The 20,529-nt window shown below is 42.6% G+C and overlaps 1 protein-coding gene across 2 annotated transcripts in view; it reads left to right on the forward strand.

Moving 5' to 3' along the window:
* Positions 1 to 472: 472 nt before the first annotated feature.
* Positions 473 to 20,529, forward strand: part of ELF1 (E74-like factor 1 (ets domain transcription factor)) — a 40,547-nt gene continuing 20,490 nt past the window's right edge. Inside the window, exons 1-4 of one of the 2 annotated variants that reach the window (XM_008937002.1) lie at positions 473 to 782; positions 9,689 to 9,863; positions 18,357 to 18,464; positions 19,351 to 19,515. In XM_008937002.1, coding sequence (XP_008935250.1) covers positions 711 to 782; positions 9,689 to 9,863; positions 18,357 to 18,464; positions 19,351 to 19,515 — 520 coding nt within the window. In that variant the 5' untranslated portion in view covers positions 473 to 710. The remainder of the gene's footprint in view (positions 783 to 9,688; positions 9,864 to 18,356; positions 18,465 to 19,350; positions 19,516 to 20,529) is intronic. The other variant, XM_008937003.1, reaches the window with a different exon arrangement.

Consider the following 20,529-nt stretch of genomic DNA (forward strand, 5'->3'; position numbering starts at 1 on the left):
CGTTTTATTTGCAAAGTAACAACTTTGCTAAATTTGAACTGTTTGTGAAGAAGAAAGGTGAGGTACTTGAGAAATCCTACAGCTTAGTAGGTCGGTCTGGGTTTTTGTTTTTACTTTGAATATACCTTTAAGATGAGAGTGGCTAATGAATGTGAAATCTGCATGTATGAATCAAATGAAAAGATGGATTCTCTTTGTTAACTTCTAAACCTTTTTCTTAGTCTCGTGCTTTCAGTACAAAACACTTTGAAACTGATGTCTTACTTCCTGGAACAGTTCTATTTTTAAGGGAATGAAAATTCGCACGTATTAATCAGTAGAAGTAAGACCTCTGAAGGTAGGAAGGTGTCTGACTTGTTGGAGCCAGATAGAACAGTTACAGTTCAGAGCAAGCTTGATTGTGACTGCTACTCTTTCACATAGCTAAAGCAATAATTCCTTCATTATAACTTCTTTTTTTATTTCCCTTCACAGTGATAAAGGCTATAAAGGTGGGAAGAACAACTGAGAAAAGGATTTTCCTTTGTTTATTTCCCTTTGAGAAGAGAAGAACCCGGGAACACCGATGAGCTAAGAAACAGGAGCACTGACACTTGATTCATTTTGTGACCCTGCCTTTCTGCTCAGCTGGACCCTGCTGACACTCTGTTCTTTCACATTCAAGAACGATTTTCTTTGTATGTGGAACTGTGACCTGGGAATGCGTTATTATGGCAGCAGTTGTACAGCAGAATGAGCTTGTGTTTGAATTTGCCAGCAACGTCATGGAGGATGAGCAGCAGGTATGGGACGGTGTAAGAAACCATGTTTGATATCGGTGCTAGGAATATTAGGATAACATAAGGAAAAATGGTGGTGTAAAACACAGAAAAAGCAAACATTGAGGTCATTATTGTTGCAGCAGATCTTTGTGCTGTTTCAACAGCTTCCTGTAGCTTCCTGTAACTTGCATGGGCAGAACAGAAATTGCTTGAAATGTTACAACCTCTGCGGTATTACAGAGACATCCTCCTCCAAAAATGTTTTTCCTGTGTTGCTGATTCACACCAGTAGAATCCATCCATTTGAGATGCAGAATTTCCCGAATTCTGGTATTTGACAGTAGCTTTAACTTCCCGAGCGTACTAGGATGAAATTCTGAGTAAAAGTAAGTTATGCCACAGATGACAAGAAGGAGCAGTAGGTACCTGCTCGCTGCTTTTTACTGTGTGCTGGCTATTCAGAAGTAAGCTTCAAAGTTTTTTGGTTTTTTGGGGTTTTTTGTTTGTTTGTTTTGTTTTTTTTGCACTGCAGGGAAAATGTCGTGTTTCTGTCTGAGGAGGCTCTCAGTTAGGTGTTGATTATCTAAACCACATCCTGAGTTTTGTGGGCTTCAGTGAAGGATTTCTATTGTAAAAATCAGGCAGCTCCTCTGTAGGTGGAGGGTAATAGTAGAGGTTTAACAAGAAATTAGGTGTCTGGATACTGTGGAGTTCTTAAAAGGTCGAGAAGTGCTGTGACAAACTGTTACTCTTTTTGGGTATGTGAAAAGCATTTATCTTCTTCTCTTTCAAAAACACTTTTGGCTTTATAATCTCACCTCTGAATTGTCTATATGGCCTAATATCTGGCTGTGTTCCTGCTGCCAGAGTCATGGGATCATTTCAATGAACTGAGCGTTGTCTGTCTAAAGTGCTAACTCAGTTTTGGGTGGAACTAGTAATGTAACTTCCTTCCCTGTGTTTTTCCAGAGCTTGTGGTAGCCTGGGGATTTAGATATGGGAATTGCACAAACATTTATTACCTCTGTTTGTTGTTCATTGCTGGCTTTACTTTACAAGCCAGTGGGAGAGGGGAGAGTTGAGATGGGAGGGCTACTTCAGTGGGGTGTCTGGAAGGGGCAGTGGAAGCAAATGTGGCTTTGTTCAGTGCAGCTATGCATTCTGCCTCATGCAGTTTCTTCAGCTGCTCACCTGAAAAACTTTAAAAATGCTGAAGAGCATTCAACAAGGCAGTAAAACCTCCCTAAACAGAGCTTTCTCCAGCTTCAGAGCAAACTCAGCCTTAGCATTTGTCTCATAAACCAATCAAATCCTACTCCAGATAAAGCCTAAGGGAAGAAGGCATCCTGTAGAATACCCTAAAGGTCACAAAATCGAAGACGTGAAAGGCCAAAGAGAGAGAGTGCAAAACAGAAGGTCCATCACTGCAAACAGGCGGGGTGCAAGCTCCTCTTAAAGCCCTGAGTTGACTTAGTGCAGATGTCAAAGAGGCAGGCAGCAAGGTAGCTGGCTGCACAAAAGTAGATCTTAAATACTCAGCTGTAGAAAGAGTCCTGCATAGGGAAGGATCTGAGAAGACAGAGCGAGATTTAGCTCAGAGAAGAATTTATAGTACAGCATTAACCTAAAAAGATTGCTTATACCTGGTTATTGTGCTTCTTACAACACAGGAACTACTGCTTCTAAAGCTTTTAAATTCTGGGCAGATTACTTCTAAATACAACTAATGGATGGATAACTGTTCTGCCAATGACCAGGCCCAACAAAAATGATACAGCCAGCAGGAAGATGAACCAATACACAGACTGTATTGTAAACAAAAAGAACATTCCATGAATGATCGCTGGGGGTACAAACAGATCAATCAGCTGGTACATAATTGATGCCACCCCCAATGATCCCACAAAAGATGTGACTCAGCCCACAAGAAGTGGTACAAACAGTGAGCTGAGGTTGCCCACAGTTGGCATGGGGAACAGCCAGACCAGAGAGCTAAACATATAAGAAAAAGGTGCCCACATGGCGACTCTCACCCGATCCGCCCGCGCTCACAAAGGTCTAAACAGACTGGGGCCCAGCTCCAGGGAGAGTCAGGAGGTCTGTCCTGAACCAGGAATCTCTGGGGAGTGCACTCCACAGACACTCCTGACTCCCTGCCAGTGGTCCCAGCTTTTATCCCCAAGCAGACACCTGACCTTTGTCAACTCACTGCGGGACCCCTGGGGCTCATTTCCCTTCTGGCTCTCCCTGCAGGGCCGGCCACCCCCTGGGGGGGAGCTATAAGGCAAACTCACCACCTCTTTCTGAAGGGCTGTGGGAATCACCCATATGGCAACCTTAATTCGGGGCTCGGGGTTCAGACCCCAGCGTTTCAATAACACGCTTCGAGTACTCCACAAAAGCTGTAGCTCTGGAAGTGCTGTGTTGGTCAAAATAATTTTTTGAGCTTCATCAGTATACAAGAGGGATGTATGTCTATGGAGGTGTTATTTAACTGATCTGTGGCACATTATTTCTGCAATGCCCCCAAAATCTGGCATTGCAAGAACTCTGGTACTTCTCTTCTTGTCGCAGCTTTGCCTGGAGGCCTGTTGTGCCAAGAGCTGTCAGGACATGGAACAGCTGCGGGGAGAGGTTCAGGGTCTAGATGGCAGCTACACTCAGTATTTCAGGGAAGTCATAATTCATGGCTATTTTTTCTATTTTTTTAAGTCTTGGTTAAACAACGATAAATTATGAACAGTCCATTTGCAAATGTAAGCACTCAGACAGTGGCAGATACCAGGGGGAGGGCCTCAATCATGTGGCCCTGTGTGAATGGGAAAGGCTCTCTTGCCGGTTTTATCCTTTTCAATTTAGAAAATAGGATTATATACATTTCGTTTTTATCTTGGAGGGTTCATTTATCACATTGTGCACGTACGGTGAGGAAGAAATAGGATGAAATTATCCTCTTAATTTTGAGATGGGAACAAGCAGCTTGCACTAATGCTGCTGATAAGCTGACTGTCTGCTTTTATATGCTAGAGGTTCTGGTTAAATGGTTTGCTCTTTTTTTAATCTTCTGGTGTTTTTTTTGGGTGGTATTTTTTTCTTTTTCTTTTTCTTTTTTTTTTTTCAGAGACTGCAAACATGAAACTTCAGGTAGTTACAGTTAACATGATATTTGATCAGGACATTCTTGATTTTAAGGAGCTGAGTAGAAGCAGCCACAGAGGTTGGATCCATACTAGAATGTTTGAATTGGTGCCAGGGACACACTAAATCATCACAACCATTAAATTGCTAGCAGGGCCCCCAGCATGACTGCTCTGTGCCAACAGGCACTCTCCCAGGTGGCTCTGAAGCATGTAGTAACCTGTGCCCAAAGACACCTTCTGTATCTCTGAGTGATGTTTCTCTCTTCCCTTCTTCTGAGGAAGAGGGGTCCAAGCCCTTCAGTTGGGCTATGACTTCCACACCGTCTTCTCATGTCTTGGATTGCTCTTCCATGTTCCTTGGTGTTGTCATAGGCTTTTTGAAACATTAACTCGCCTAGTCAAAGCCAAAGGTCTAAATTTTTTGGCTCTTTGGAGCTCCTGGAGAATGTCCTCCCATTATCTTCTTGCAGTTTGATGAAGACTTTAATCAAATGATTATGAGGCCTGGAATAAGGTTGTCTCCCCAGGAAAGCAAGCAGCAAATACCGGCTGGGCGATGAGTGGATTGAACACAGCTCTGCGGAGAAGGAGTCGGGGGTGTTGGTGGATGAAATACTGAACATGAGCCAGCAATGAGTGCTTGCAGCGCAGAGCTGCATCATAAAAAGTGTGACCAGCAGGTCCAGGGAGGTGATTCTGCCCACTCTCGTAAGACCTGGCGTACTGTGTTCAGCTCTGAGGTCTCCAGTGTGAGACAGACACAGACTTATTGAAGTGGGTCCAGAGAAGGGCCACAAAAGTTGTCAGGGAGCTGAAATACCTCTCCTAGAGATACAGGCTGAGAGAGCAGAGGTTGTTCAACCTGGGGAAAAGAAGGCTCCAGGGAGACCTTATTGTGGTCTTTCAGTACTTTAAGGGGGCCTACAGAAAAGTTAGGGAGGGACACTTGTCAGGGATGTAGTGATAGGACGAGGGGTAACAGTTTTAAACTGAAAGAGGGTAGATTTAGATTAGGTATTAGGAAGAAATTCTTTACTATGAGGGTGCTGAGACACTGTAACAGGTTGCCCAGAGAAGTTGTGGATCCCTGGAGTTGTTCAAGGCCAGACTGGATGGGGGCTTGCACAACCTGGTCTAGTGGGAGGTGTCCCTGCCCATGGCCAGTGGGTTGGAACTGGGTGATTTTTAAGGTCCTTTCCAACCCAAACCATTCTATGATTTATCTGCTTCCAGCATTCCTCTGTGAAACTTGGTCATTTCTCAGATGCTGGCCATGGGAATGCCTTTAAAGTCAAGAGGCTGCCTCTGCTGTTGGAACAGGAACCTTCTGCAAGAAAAAAACTGAAGCCCATTTTCTAGTCACCAAGGTCACTTTGCCTAGTTTCATTTAGGGTGTTGTTTTTGTTATATTTTTTTTTAGTAAGTAGCTAACTGTTATTGCAAGCCTGTATTCTCTTGCTCTGTTTAAAAAAAAAAAAAAATTGTTTTCACTGAGGTTTCTTTCTCTCTTTTTTTTTTTCCATGTAGCTTTTCCCCGCTTCTATCTATTGCATGCCTTTCTTCCCACCATTCACTTGCCCAAAATTTTTTCCACACCACTTCAATGTAGTCACTGTATTCCTGGGACAAATTTTCTTCCTTAGAGGACTTACAGTATAAGAACACAGTACCTCCAGAGCAGAAGAAATCCCTTTCTTTGTTTTCCATTTCCACAACCAGGATGGTGTTTAGAACTTCTGTCAGTTGGTGACAGCTGATGATAAAATTCTCAGAGGAAAAAAAAGAAACACCTTGTCAGGATGTCAAATGCCCAAGAAAAACTGGAGAGCCAGAAGGAAGATTGCTGCCTTTGGCTCCTGGAGGAAGGCAGGGTTCAGTTTTCAGAGGTTGTGGAGCATGACCGATGCCTTCAGGGACTTGCTCACAGGGTCTTCCATGAACTTCAGCATCTGGCTGAAGCTTTGCACTCCTCCACGTTTTTAAAGGTCAGTCTGCTGGCTTCTAGATAATATACAGTGAGGAATTCTGCAGTTCTAAATGTGTACAAAGCTATTCCTGTATCTTACAACAACAAAGCTACAGGAAACTTTAGCTTGGCTCTCTGTTGGGGTTCAGGCACTTTCAATGAAATGAAGAACACAGAAGTACTGAGGTGAGATTTTACCTCAACAGTCGTTTATACATCAGCGTGCATCAATAGTAGCTTTTAAAATTGAATTAAATGCTTGTTAGTTAAACCATAACCAACTGCAAATATTATACAAAAAAGTGTTGATGGTTTCTGCAAAAACATATTTCAAATTAGATTTGTTTGCAGCTGCACAAATGCTTTTCTCTCTCAAAACATGTTAGATATTTGTTCAAGCTTTTCCTTTTCACAGCTGTGGCAGGGAAGAAAATCCACGTGTTGTATCTCCATTAGGTATGAGTTGGAAGCAGGTGTAAGAATGGTTTTAAAATAAATGGATACAAAAAGTGATACTTACTCTGACTCTTCCAGTTCAAAACTGTTATTAAAGAAAACCACATTTAAAGTGTGTTACTACGAGCCAATGCTTTTCTGTTTGTCTCTTGTCTTTTGGAAGCACAGTGTGTCAGCACTGTGACCCTCCTCAGAGGGTCTGGTGCCAAGTTCAAGTGATGAGGTATTCCCCTGTCATGGGGGTGTCTCTGCCTGTGGAGAGATGTGGTGACCATGTCAAAGTATATGTATGATGGCTGTTTCTTGACACGGTCAACATGGAGCTTAACCTTGCAGAGTAGATCACATCTGATCACAGGGGTCAAACCAACTGCTGCTGACATGCATGATGGCAGCCCTCTTCACTACCACAGGAAACATTTTGGTCAACAGTGAAGCATGTTTCAGTAACACATAGATGCTTGGGTTTTTGTAGTTCGGTTTCATGGCAGAGTGACAAGTAGAGTGTAATAGAAATAGGGCTTTGAGAAACTGAGCTGAAAACTTGTGGCAATTGGTTGTTTTTATCCGTGCTTCATTTATCATTCTGGAACAGTTTTTTTATGACTTGTCCCCACCAAAGAATAACAGCAGTGCTGGAGGTGGTTTTGCCTCTTGGAGGCCAAGTCAGTGATGTGAGCGTCAGTCATTGGAGAAGGATGGTGCCAAGCCAGAGAAATTTTTTTCTATGCAGAAGAAGCTAACGTGAGGCTTATCCTAAGTATGGGCAACCTGATACGTTGCTGAAGACACTGTAGCTACTGAGCTGGTGCAAGGGTGGAAGCGGGGAGGAAGGAGCACCTTGTGTTGAAGATGTAGCAAGGAGGCAGCTGGCCATTTGGTGATGAGCGTGTAGGAGATGGATGCCTACTTCAGAAACAGACACCTCAATGCCTCCACTTTTTTATAGTCAATGGGGAGGAATGTGTATTTTTATGGCTTGTCTCATCCTACCGTAGCACAGGAGCCTAAAACTGGGCAGGGAAATTGTGCCCTAGAAATCCCTGTTTCATTCTGTTGGCTCTGAAGGAAGCCTGGGGTTCCTAGCTTGAGCCCAAATGCCTGCACCGCAGCTGTCTGAAGGTAGGTGAGATGAACCATAGGGCCATAGTGTCTATGAACTAGAGCAGGATGAGAAGACTTAAGTCTTCTTACTTGCATCTTCCCTACCTAAAAATCCAGTAGAATACTGAACAGGTACTTGCAAAGCATGTAGTCGTGCTTGGAGGTCACAGGAGCCTGACTGGAGTGTTGTATGTAAACCTTTTTCATATACTTTTTTTTTAATGTAGTTACGTGTATGAGTGTACAATATATGTAACTTACACTCCAGAAGTTATGTACTGTGGCATATTACTGAAATTAAGGTATTTAAACTATTTTTAGGACAGGAATTGTATCTCACTGATGAGGCTGTAATGGACCATTTTCCTTCTAGTTTATGGAACATACGGTTGAAAAGTAAATCCTTTTTAAATGCATACAGTATTATATTTTTCTTCTCTCTTTAAAGCACTTTGTCTTTTTTGTTGACATAGCTTTTATTTAATTAGATCTATTTATTTATTCTTGCTTGGAAGCAAATAGAATCAGGGATGTTTGGGTCAGCAAAAAGGCAGAATGCACAGTGTGAGCACACTTCCTTCTGAGGAATGGCAGGTACCTTTTTGGCCACCATTGACTCCTGGTTTCTCAGCCCCAACAAGAAGAAACCTTGGACAGAGGTGGCCACAAAGGCGTGGTGTAGAAGCTGTCCCATTGCTTGGCTAGATATACACCCATACTCTGGCAATGTGATTGCACAAGAGGGCTTTGACCGGCCTGACCTTCGCTCATTTGTATTGATCTCCTACCATGTTGTTCCGTTTTGAAGCTTGTATTTGGCAGAGTAGGTGACTTCTTTGTTGGTCCTTTAGCTTTTGATTTTGTTGGAGCTTTTTTGTTTAGCGGACTGTCCATGACAGAAGCCCATAGAAATACTGATTTTGCTGCTTAATTTCTTCCTTTTTTTCCTGATTGCCCTTTACCTCAGTTGTTGCTGAGACGTGTTTTACAAAATACAGAGCCATTTGAAGTGGTAATTACTGCATTTTAGAACTTGTGATTGCACTTTCTTCTTTCAGTACTAATGCTCCAGACTCTTCCATAGGAGAGGCTTACTCCCACAGCTGTTACCTCTACTGAGCCAATAGCTCTGATACCATTTTCTCTTGGTGGTGATGTGCATAGTGGCAAGGCTGTGAGACATGAGCAATCCCTGAGCAAGCTCATAATCATATGGTTTGTTTTTTTTTTTTCTTGTGTGGTTAAATAAAAACACTGCTTGATCTATGCATATCTGTGCTCTTCTGTGGAGGATGAGACCAAACGTATATATCCTGGTTTTCTCAGAAACATGTTTTAGCAACTTTTTTGGTTTGTTTTCTTGTCTTTAAGCTTGCCACATTCATAATATGATATATTTTTATAGTGAGAGAACCTTAGAGTTACACAAGACTTTCTTTGAACTTGCTCTGCTATCATCAGCTATGACTTTCTTCCTGCAAATGGCATGTTAAAAGACTTGCTTTGGAAAATACTGTGTCTGTAGTAAATGGTATTTTCTGAAAACCTTTTCCTGTTGAATGGTTGCTTTTTCAGAGAGTGTACATGTTGTTGTTGTTGTTGTTTATTTATTTATTATTACTGGTCAGATTGATTCCTGTTTTCCCAGCTGCCTCTTTTCTTCTGTATCTAATGCAAAATAACTGTTGAGACAGGAAGATGATGTCTGAAAGCCAGTTTAGGAAGAAAAGATGGGGAGAAATAACATCAAGTGACTAAAGGCCACTGGGAGAGAGGAAGTATTATGGCATGTGTATTGAGTATGCCCTGTTACATCCCTTACTCTTGTAGCTGGTGTCCCCTACAATAGTGATCTTCAACTAGTGTCTTATGAGAAATGTGCCTGTGAGAGCTTCGTCCACAGCAAGTTGCTTGCCCAGTATTATTGCCAGCAAAGTTCAGCATTTACTGTGCTGTGCCACTCCTCTGTATTGGCAGCTTTTGTGCTGCAAAATAATGTCATCAAAGTCTGGTATCAGCTACTAAGAGTAAAATAAAAATATTAGATACCAGAGGGATATTCAGCCTCTGGCCCATAGTTGAACACTGCTTGGGTTTGTGTGTTAAAAATCATCTCATTCTTTAGTACTTCCTCCTGATGGTCTAATATTCAATTCACGTAGTATAGGTCTGATGAAGACTTACTGATTAATCTGTAAGTGGTTAGATGCATGCAGTCTAACTGCCTTTTATTTTAATTTTCTTTTTTTCTATCCCCCCAGCTTGGTGATCCCTCTATTTTCCCTGCTGTCATTGTGGAGCATGTTCCTAGTGCAGACCTCCTGCATAACTACTCGGGTTTAACCTGCGTGGATGAACCTAGTGACATGATCACCGAGAGCTCTCTGGACGTCGCAGAAGAGCAGATCATAGAAGATGATGATATCACTCTCACAGGTTGGCAATAAAACCATTTCTGTGCCATGTTTTTGCACCAAGGTTGCTGTGGCTAATGGTGGAAGAAAGCTTAATGACAATAACAGCAGGAAATTATAGTAGTACTTAACGCTGTTAATTCAGTACAAGACAGAGAAAATGGCATTAATACTGTTAGCAGGTGGCTTGCAGTCCCAGCTGCACAGCTGATACTGCTGAGGAGTTTCATCCATCAACAGATTTAAGACAAAGTCCTGCTCAGAGTACCAACAAGATTTTTCTTTGCTCTCCATAGGATTTGTTTGCTCTTATTTAATGGTTGGTATGTTCCTAAGTGAGCATACATACCAAAAAGCAGGAATATGCAACTTGAGTAGGTAGATCGACTGCTTTTAGCTTCCTGAGGGTATACAACTAGCCATGAAATGTGCACATTAGCATGACTTACTGGTGTAACTCTGTCAGCATAGTATTAATTTTGGACTTCTAATAAAATACAGGTGTTCTGTGTTAATTCTGTTAGGAAATGTAGCCCCAAAGAAGAAAACAATTATCAAGAGGAAAGCTCAAAGATACATATTTATTTAAAAAAACCAAAAACAACAACAACAAAAAAAACACCTTACTGAATGCATTTATTTGAAGCATTTTTGCAGAACAAGTCTGAAGGGTGGGGTAGGTACTTCACAGAGAGAGGTTCTGGTTTTGTGTCTTCTTTCAGCCATTAGGCTCCACACCTGGATTATCTCCAGGGCTGGAGAGAGCTTGCTGGTTTCGGTTGTGCTTTTGACATTATTTCCAAAGGCATACTCTGATACAATCTTTTACCACCAAAAGCAAAACAAAAACTCAGCAAAACTTGACATGAGGAACTGTTCACAGAGTAAATTGACATGAGCTGTTGTCAGTAAATGGTTTTATCTGATAAAAATGACTCCTTTTTTTTCCTCAGTAGTGAATTATCTGTGAACAGACTGTGACCATACAAATAAGTTAGCTGATTATTCAAGAAGGTTTTACATACTTAAACATTATTTCAAGTTGAGACCTCTTGCCAACTATTCACTTGCTATTCATATTAATTATTCACACTGCAACTGGCATTTCCTCAGTGTGCTACTTAAGCTCCACTTAATGTGGCTGTGTGAATTTTTCGTAGCGGATCATTTTTATGAATCCATATTCGCTGTAATATGTTGTGTGTGAATTTTTACTTGCATGAGTAATTGCGAAACTCCACTTTTGTGAATGCTCATGTTAACATTTTTTTTTTTTTGATGGTGGTCACATGAGAAGGGTTTGCAGATTGCTGCCAAAGACTGAAAATATGCAATCCATGTAACCAATGGTGTCCGAGGGTTTCTGGGATACTTTGGAGGCAGACAAGTACTGTATTGTTCCCATCATCCATTGTAGCTCAAGCAATCTGCTTTTCTTTAAAGGCAAACTCCTTAGAAAACCAGGGCTGCTGCTTTGCAGAGATTGTTGTTGTGAAGGAGATGTTAACTAATTTTCTGTTTCACACTCTCCATCCCGCTGGCTGCTGTGCCGGGGGCTTCCTTGGGAAGGGAAGCTTGGCATGCAAGGTGGGCAGCACTGCCGGCTCAGCCCCTGGGTTCTGCCCAGCCTGGCTCCAGTGGGGCAGAATTCAGGGGTCGAGGGGTGCTAAGGCACCCCGCAGGAGATGAGGAGAGGACACTGGGGAAGAAGCTGCTCTGCCCATGTGAGATGCAAGGCTGCTGTGGAAAAGACCAGGTTCAAGCAGGGCTTGCTGTGGGCTGCCTCTGAAATGGCACTAATCCTAACTGAAATTTCCCACCTACTCTTATTTTTCAGCTGCTTTTTTTCCTCCCCTAGTTTCTTTGGAGTTCTCTTCTTGTTTTTTTGTCACGGGACATGTTTGGTCTGAATAGAGAAATGGGTTGGTTTGCTCTGTGAAGTTTGTACTGGTCTTTTCAGTCACTTCCACGTTAACCCCTCTGAGAGAAGATCAGACATAAAGACTACACTAATTCCACAGTAAAATACTTGTGAGACTGAAGGTCACAGCAAAACAAAACTGAAACTGCTGTCATTTGTGACTTAATGTTACAGACAAATGGCTGCTTAGTATGCAGGGTTTGTGGTGTTTTTAAAAAAGTTTTTTAAAACCAGCTTTTCAGTTACATTCACACACTGTAATTTTTAATAATTAATAGTCAGACCTGCCTTATCAGCCTTCTCTTTTAAAGTCCTTTTGCCTGGAAAAAGTGCAACTGTAATTATATGGTCAGTTTGTTGCCAATATTATGGGATTTTTAAATGATTAACCATCGTGTAGTAAGGGGTGATTAACAAAATAAATTGGAGCATTTGGCTTTGAATGAGGTTTTATCTCTAAGGGGAATATTGAATTGTTGGTGGTTTTTTTTTTTCCCCCTCTGCAAACTACAGAGCACAAAGTTTTGTGCAGAATAAATTCTAGGTGAACTTGTCCAGTGGTACAATTTGCTACGTATGTACCGTATTAATGTGACTGATCATGGTTGTAAGGTGCATAGAAAGGAAGAACTAGATGAATTGTTTAACTTCTTTGAAACATTTTTTTTTTCTGTTAGTAATATTTTTTAAGCTTTTCCATGTCTGTCCAGTTTAATTTAAAAAAATAACACTTAATCAAACTCTGCCATTTTGTGGTTCTCCTGTTCTGGTGTTATTTTCATGGGATTAGGGAATTGGCTGCAGTGAGATAGTTTAAGGACGGACAGAGAATTTGCACTTAAATGCCATGCATCCTAGTCTGAGTATGGAGTATGGAAATGTTCATTTTCAGAGATTGAAATGCTGTAAAATAACTTCTGAACTGGTTATTAAGGATGATTATCAAAGTTCAGTAGCATTTGGTTTGTGTATTTGGTGAAGCTCTAGCACTCAGGGCACAAGCCACGCAGGTCAGGTAGGAGAAGGAAGGTGATGCGCGGTTAGGTACTGCAGCCCTGCACAAACTCAGCATCTTCAGGCATCATTTGTGATGCTACAAAGAAATCCAAATGAGTAGTTAGATGGAAACTGAACTTCCTAGTGTTAATCTCTGGGCATTTTGAGTTGATGAGATGCCAGTCTCGGGGCGGGGCGCAGGGGGAGGATATGATTTCAGCTAGTTTGTAAAGAAATTTTTTTGCTGTTGCACATAAAATCCCTGTTTTAACCAGAGGCTTTTTTTTTTTTTTTTGTATAGCTCCTCAATGAGTTAATTTTATTTACAAATTGTTTAGTGGATCTCTTCCTACTTTCTAATTTCTTCTGATGCTGTTTGGAGGCTCTGCAGTCCCTGTTTTTGCCCATAGTAAAACCAGCAGTGAGTTTAAACAGAGCTGTGACCAGCACAGCCCTTGTCTTGGCCTGAACAAGGATTCACATTGTCCCCTCTTCAGAACTTCTGGCCACCAGGGAAGCAACCAGAGTGGGACAGGATCACCAAAAGCACTGTAAAACTTTAAAAAAAAAAAAAAAAAGACAGGAGTGGGGAAAGCAGGACTTTGGACTGAGGCAGGGAGCTTCCAGCGTGAGGCTTAATTTCTTCCTCCACCAGGTGAGCAGAGCAGAAGGCTGTGCCTGGGCAAGCCTTGGGCTAACAGTCAGCGCCGATTCAGAGTGAACCTGCATGATCTTTCAGGTCCCTTCCAACCCTGACAATTCTATGACTCTATGATGCTATTTGCAGTGACTGGGCTGTGACTGGCACGCAGGTACTGAGGCTGACGTTTGTGCCTTGCTCAGATAAATGAGAACTTGCAGAGTACCCTGGGAAAAAAAAAAAATGAAGATAATTTTAGGTGTGGTTCCATATCTCCCCCGTCCTCCCTCCCCCTCTTTTCCCTCCCCCCTCTTTTTTTAAAGCTTCTACCTATTTATATTAACATTTAAAATCTAATGCTTCTCAGGAATTATCTCCTTCACCACCGTTCTTTCAGCTCTGCCTTTGCCAAAGTGTAACAAATCGTAGAATCATAGATTTCATTTTTGTTGGAAAAGACCTTTAAGATGATAAAGTCCAACTATTAACCTAACCTTGCCAAGTCCACCTCTAAAACATGTCCCTAAGCACCACATCTACATGTCTTTTAAATACTTCCAGGGAGGATGACTCCACCACCTCCCTGACCAGCCTGTTCTAATTCCTGGCAACCCTTTCAGTGAAGAAATATTTCCTAATATCCAACCTAAACCTCCCCTGGTGCAACTTGAGGCAATTTCAAAATAAGTTATTTCATCCCAATTCTTCTTAATTTTGAGACTGTATCATAACTGCCAGTAATTGGAAACCTTTCTGCAACATGAAGAGAAAACCTAAAGTAACAGACACCAATTTTCCTTTGGTAGTTCAGTTTCTTACCTCTGAGCTCTGTCTCAAGCTGGGTGATGCAAATTAAGATCTTGCTGCTACTAGGACAGAGAGGTGGTGTTCCATCTCCTCCATGCAGTGCCTTGCACCGTTTGTGTTAGCTCTTGAGTTCTTCTGATTCAACTTGCTAACCCAGCAACAGCCCCAAAACTTCTTTCCAGCCATTTTATAAAACTAAATTATGTGATCAAAAAAGCATGAAGCCTACATGTGATGAGTGACAGGAGCTTGGATGATGAAGCAGATGCAGAGATGGGAGGAAAAACCACAATCTTTTTTTTCTTTTTTTTCCCCAGCAACAACGAAATCCTGTTGATAACCAGTCACGAGCGGTGTCCCTCAGGGCTCACTTTTGGGACCGGTCTTGTTTAATATCTTTATCAGTGCCCTGGATGAGGGGATCGAGTGCACCCTCAGTAAATGTGCAGATGACTTGAAATTAAGTGGGAGTGTCGATCTGCCAGAGGGTAGGAAGGCTCTGCAGAGGGGTCTGGCCAGGCTGGAGCAATGGGCTGAGGTCAGTGGGATGAGGTTTAACAAGGGCAAGTGCCAGGTCCTGCACTTGGGTCACAACAGCCCCAGGCAATGCTCCAGGCTTGGGGAGGAGTGGCTGGAAACTGCCTGGTGGAAAAGGACCTGGGGGTTTTGGTGGACAGTCAACTGAACATGAGCCAGCAGTGTGCCCAAGATGGCCAAGAAGGCCAATGGCATCCTAGCCTGGATTGGAAATGGTGTGGCCAGGAGGAGCAGGGAGGTGATCGTGCCCCTGGACTCGGCACTGGTGAGACCACACCTTGAGTACTGGGTCCAGTTTTGGGCACCACAGGATAAGAAGGACATGGAGGTGCTGGACCAGGTCCAGAGAAGGGCAACGAGGCTGGAGAGAGGGCTGGAAAACAGGCCTTGTGAGGAGTGGCTGAGGGAACTGGAGTGAGAGGAGACCTTATTGCTCTCCACAACTACCTCAAAGGAGGGTGTAGTGAGGTTGGTGTTGGTCTCCTCTCCCAAATTACTGATGAGAGGAAATGGCCTCAAGTTGTGCTAGGGGAGGTTTCAATTGGATATTAGGAATAATTTCTTCACTGAAAGAGTGGTGAGGCACTGGAACGGGCTGCCCCGGGAGATGCTGGAGTCATTATCCCTGGAGGTGCTCAGAAAACGAGTAGATGTAGCACTTGAGGCTGTGGTCTAGTGATTAGGGAAATGTTAGGAGGAAGGTTGGACTTGATCCTAGAGGTCCTCTCCAACCATAGTGATTCTATGATTGTAAATCTTCATTTGGCACAAATCACCTTGTGGATTCATTTTCTAGGAAGAGTCTTGAAGGGCGTTACCAAGGCCATTAATGTGGTTAAGAAACTCTGTTTTGTTATTCTAATTCTGTGGATAGACAAGATAGTTGGTGTTCCTTAACATCTGTTTTGTGAGCATCAAACAATATTAATTTCTATATTTATGTTCTTTATATGGCTGTTATAAATTCCTTTTGTTAGTTATGGGTATAGACAGTGGAGTTCCAGCCACATGATGTCCTGGTGATGTAATACTGGTGACCTCTGCCTTGCCTGCCATTATTCGGAGTGGAGAATTGACTCTGCTGCATCACTTTGGTGCCTGAGAGCAAGCAAGCAGGTTTGCTCCTCATACAGCTCTCTCTGGCAAAAGAGCAAAGAATGGCTGCTCCCTGCTCCCAGCCCACAGCACTGAGGTCCAGGGGGTGCCACCGCTGCCTTTGAAGTTCTTCCTGGATGCCCCACTCAGTGGCTTTGGCTGAGCTGGATCCTGGCACGTGACCTTCCTGTCCATTCAAACAGCATCAGAACTGATGGCAGCTGCTTTGGCAGTGCTGTGTGCCTAGAGTAAGGGTGACATTGTTATTGTGGTCCTCGTTGTGCTGATAGAGGGTGTAGAGAGTTCCCATCTGGATAGAGCTCAGAACCAGGAGTGTCCAAGTCAGCCCTGTTGGGCCAGGCGTGAGCGTGCCTGCAGGCTGTGTGCCTGTTTCAGTCTCCTCCTCAGCTGCCCGGGCGTTCCCTGGGGATCCCTTCAGCTCTTGGGGCTGAGGCATTCTGCAGCCCAGCTCCTGAGCCTGCCAGGTGCAAAACAAAAGTGTCAGAGGTTTGCTTCCCCGTCTTGCTGTATGCTTTCCCCAGCCAGGACTTTAGTCCATAGTTGGGTACCTCTCCTTGTCTCTTCACACTGTCCTCCTCCCCAGCTCTGCATTTCTCATTTCTTAAGCCTGTTTGGGGATGTCAGCCAGAAGGTGCAAACCCTGAACTGCCTGTCTGTGCAAGACATGGTGTGGAGGAGGTCCTGTAGACAGCAGGGTGAGTTGCTGTGTAGATCAGGGATTCCCAACGCCCACCGGCTTTGTGCTGCCTTAGCCTGAGCCTCTGACGCTTGGCACATGGTACGACTAAGGTCAGTAAAAGCCCCAGAAGGTAAGGAGGCGTCTCCTGAGCTCCATGCGCTGCGTGTACGTCACAGCTGGGTGGAGAAAGTAGGGTTGATGTGTGAATATCTGCATTCATCTTTGCCCTCTCCTAATGGTACAGTTGATGAGGCTGTAAACAATTGGGGTGAAACGGGGGCGGGGATTTGGTTGGTTGTTTTTAGTTGTGTGATTTTTTAGTGCTAGGAGCTGGGTGCTTTGTTGTTAGATGTTGTGATACTTTGATTTAATTTTTTTTTTCCTTAAAGAAATTCTGGCATAAATCTCTTGCTTCTATGCTAAGAAATTTTCCAAGGTCATTGTGTTATGTTTTATGACACATTTTCTCTTGCTCTGTCAGTCTCCCTTTTTTTTTTTTTTTTTTTTCCTTGTGACTGCCCCACCCAAAATTCCTCAAAGCTAAACAGTGAGGGCATGAAGCTGACTCATTGCCTGACTGAGAGAGAGTAACTGAGGTTCATTGGTGTCTTGGGGAGGGGAATACTAACACAGCTCTTTGTACCACTTCAATAGATGCAAGTGAATTCCCCAACGTAGCTTCAAGTACGTGTCAAAGGATAAGGAAGCCTGGCCTGTGCTTTTCCATCCAACAAAGATTAATTTCTGAGAGAATATGTAAACAGTTCTCGAAGTTTACGGTACTGGGTACTGGAAATAATATCTAACTTATTTGTCATGCTACGGTTATTTCGAAAAAACTTTTGTAATAAGGTACTCCTCCACTCAAACCAATATTATCTTCTTGGACAGCTGTTATTTTGCAAAATGATATTTAATTGGATTTTTTTTTTGGTGTGTAACTTCTGATGACCCTAATTATAAATTAGTGCTGAAGAGCTTTGGATTTGCCTAATGACCACTGTTATGAGATTGATGAGGGATCATCCAGTAGTCAAAATTTTGAAGAGTTTGCCAACCCTCTGTATTGCTTTTTGTGTTCTATGTTTGCTTCCTGGTGTGTTCCTGGAGCCTGCACTAGTAGACCTACCTCTAATCCCCATGGATTTGAATGGTTTAGGGTTGAGTTACACCTTTAGATCATAGGCTCTCTAATAGAAGTTGTGGAATAGTTTCTTCTCTGTCCTCCAGGGTAAATGATAAGAGTATTTTTGGTTACCATCTCTTAATTATGGAATTCATAGACCACCATAAGAAGACAATAGCAATATTGGGATTTTTAAAGGATACTGTCTGGAATATTGTTTGTAGTAGTGATATTTCTTAGCATTTGTGGGTGTTGTGTTTTACTGCACATGCTTGATCAGCAAAGAGAGGGTTTAGAAACGTAAGGCAGAAACAAAAGATTTGTGTGGTTGTGGTTTTTTTGTTTGGTTATTCATAGACCACCATAAGAAGACAATAGCAATATTGGGATTTTTAAAGGATACTGTCTGGAATATTGTTTGTAGTAGTGATATTTCTTAGCATTTGTGGGTGTTGTGTTTTACTGCACATGCTTGATCAGCAAAGAGAGGGTTTAGAAACGTAAGGCAGAAACAAAAGATTTGTGTGGTTGTGGTTTTTTTGTTTGGTTTTTTTTTTTGTTTTTTTTTTTTTTTACTTAGCTGGTAGAAGACTTTTTATTTTTTTCTAGAAATGAAATAGGAATTAGTAACACGCTAAGCTTTAAGTCTAGTTTGTAGCTTGTTAAGAGTTAATTTTTCTCTCTTGCTTTTAGTTGAAGCATCTTGTCATAATGGAGATGAAACAATGGGAACAATCGAGGCTGCTGAAGCACTTCTCAATATGGACTCCCCTGGTCCTATGTTGGATGAAAAAAGAATAAGTAAGTTTTTTATGATAGCAAATCCAGTCTGTGTTTGCCTTGTTAATTTGTGAAAGGAGGAGGGATTCAATGCAGCATGGTTGCATAGGAATTGGAAAGATTATTTGGCTTCCAGGTAGCCTCTACATACATCGTTTGAATACTGAATGAAGGATTTACTTGCCATGCCAGAGTTGAACAGGCAAGGAAAAAATCAAAAACTGCAGCAGGAAAGTGTGAGTGGAGTTGGGTGGTTTAGATTGCTGTGATTTGTTTGGCTGACAGGGAATTAGTCTGTTTATGTTGCCAAGATAAAATAATATACACACACCTCTACAGATTGCCTTAAATATAAACACAAATCACCAAATAATTGTGCTTTTTAGGGGAGTAGATTATATAATTAAATTTACTAGTACTTCTGTGCGTCGGTACAGGCAGCACGGAGCAGCACGGAGTCCCCAGGCAGATGCAAAGAAGGAACCTTATTTACAAAATCCCGGCCTTTTTATGCTGTTAGTTGATCAGTAGTTTACATACTTCGTAGGCACAACAAACTCATTTTAACCAACCACCAAGCACCACGGTGCCAACACACAGCATGCCTCGCCTCCTCTATTCTAGCTGAGGCACTCTCCCAGAGCCCTTCTCCGCTTAGCCTGAGGTACAGGCCGGAGCCATGATTTTACCAGGCCTTCCCTTACAGAGCTGTACCTACCGGCTACACTTCTGCTTGTGTAAAATGTTGTTGGGGCATATATTACATTCTGAACTAGTCTTCTCTCCCATGAGGGTCTTGCGTGTCATGGTTCTCTTTTATACTGCGTTTAAATTCTTGCTGTACAAAATATCTTTTGAAAATCTTTGTGGCTGTGTGACAATATACCTATTGTCCCTTTCCCTTAAGCAACTATGTTTGGTGCAACTGAAGACGATGATATGGTGGCTCCTATTACACACGTGTCAGTCACACTTGATGGAATCCCTGAGGTGGTGGAAGTTCACCAAGCCCCAGACCCTTACGCTGAGTCACCAGAAACTCCAGAATTTGAACAACCAAAGAAGAAAAAAGGTAAGATGATACTTTGGAACAGCAGGGTGAAGTAGGAGAGCAGTGGGTGGCATGCTCACCTCCACTGTGGGTGTCTGGAACCATTGCGGGTGTCAGGTCAAAGTAATTTAGTGGGCTCAGCTAGGAAGAGTTTTCTTTCTAGATATGGTCAGCACAGACACTGGCGCTTTGATACTGATTTGGAGAGGCAGCAATGGTGGCTTATCCCCCAGGAAACATGGGACTCCACTTGTTCCTATTGATAGTTTCATCTTTAGAGTGGAATTGCAATAGAAGCTATAGAGCTTTGCTACTGTCAATCCTGAAGTACTTTAATTAGCTCTTATTTAGCTTCAACTGAAGACACTTGATCTGTTCAGTATATGAGATGAGGATGAGGAGGGTTTGTTTGATTTTCTTAAATATGAACAGTTTATTTTTTTTAATAGTTGCGCACTATAGTAAGCATTAGTCCCACTTGCAGTAGATGACATTTACAGTGTCCACTGAGTGATGTTCCGTTGCAGTTGGTGCTCTCCAAAGAGTGATGAAGTGCTGTTAGTCAGACCTTCTGCTCCTGTTTTCCCACCCTGCTTCAGCATGGACTCCATCTGAGGTCCTGAATCTGTTGTCCACAGTGGGAGAGAATCGCACAGTGCAGGCAGATGTAAGGTGTTGTTGCAACAAATTTTTTAAAAAGAAAAATAAGCCAAAAGAGTTATGTTTCTGGAACTAATCCTAGGGCTGAATCAGAGTATTAGGACTTTGACAGATTTCCCTGTGAAATAAAGTCTTCCAGAACAGGGCTTCTGCTTCCCATCCATACTCCTGCTGATTGCTGCTACTTGTGCTGCTACTTCCAAATGTTGGGAGTTATTATCTATGAGAGAGAGCATATCAGACTGTGGAGACCTTGGGGAAGCCTCCTGAGGCCTGTGTGTGTCACAAGGTCTGGCAGGGATGGGTGTGGGCTGGGAAGTCTTCCCGTAAGAAAGCTGAACTGAAACCTCTGTGGAGACCTTTACCAGCAGCTGC

Source organism: Merops nubicus, unplaced genomic scaffold, assembly GCF_000691845.1.
Source record: "Merops nubicus isolate BGI_N331 unplaced genomic scaffold, ASM69184v1 scaffold11503, whole genome shotgun sequence".
Taxonomy (NCBI): domain Eukaryota; kingdom Metazoa; phylum Chordata; class Aves; order Coraciiformes; family Meropidae; genus Merops; species Merops nubicus.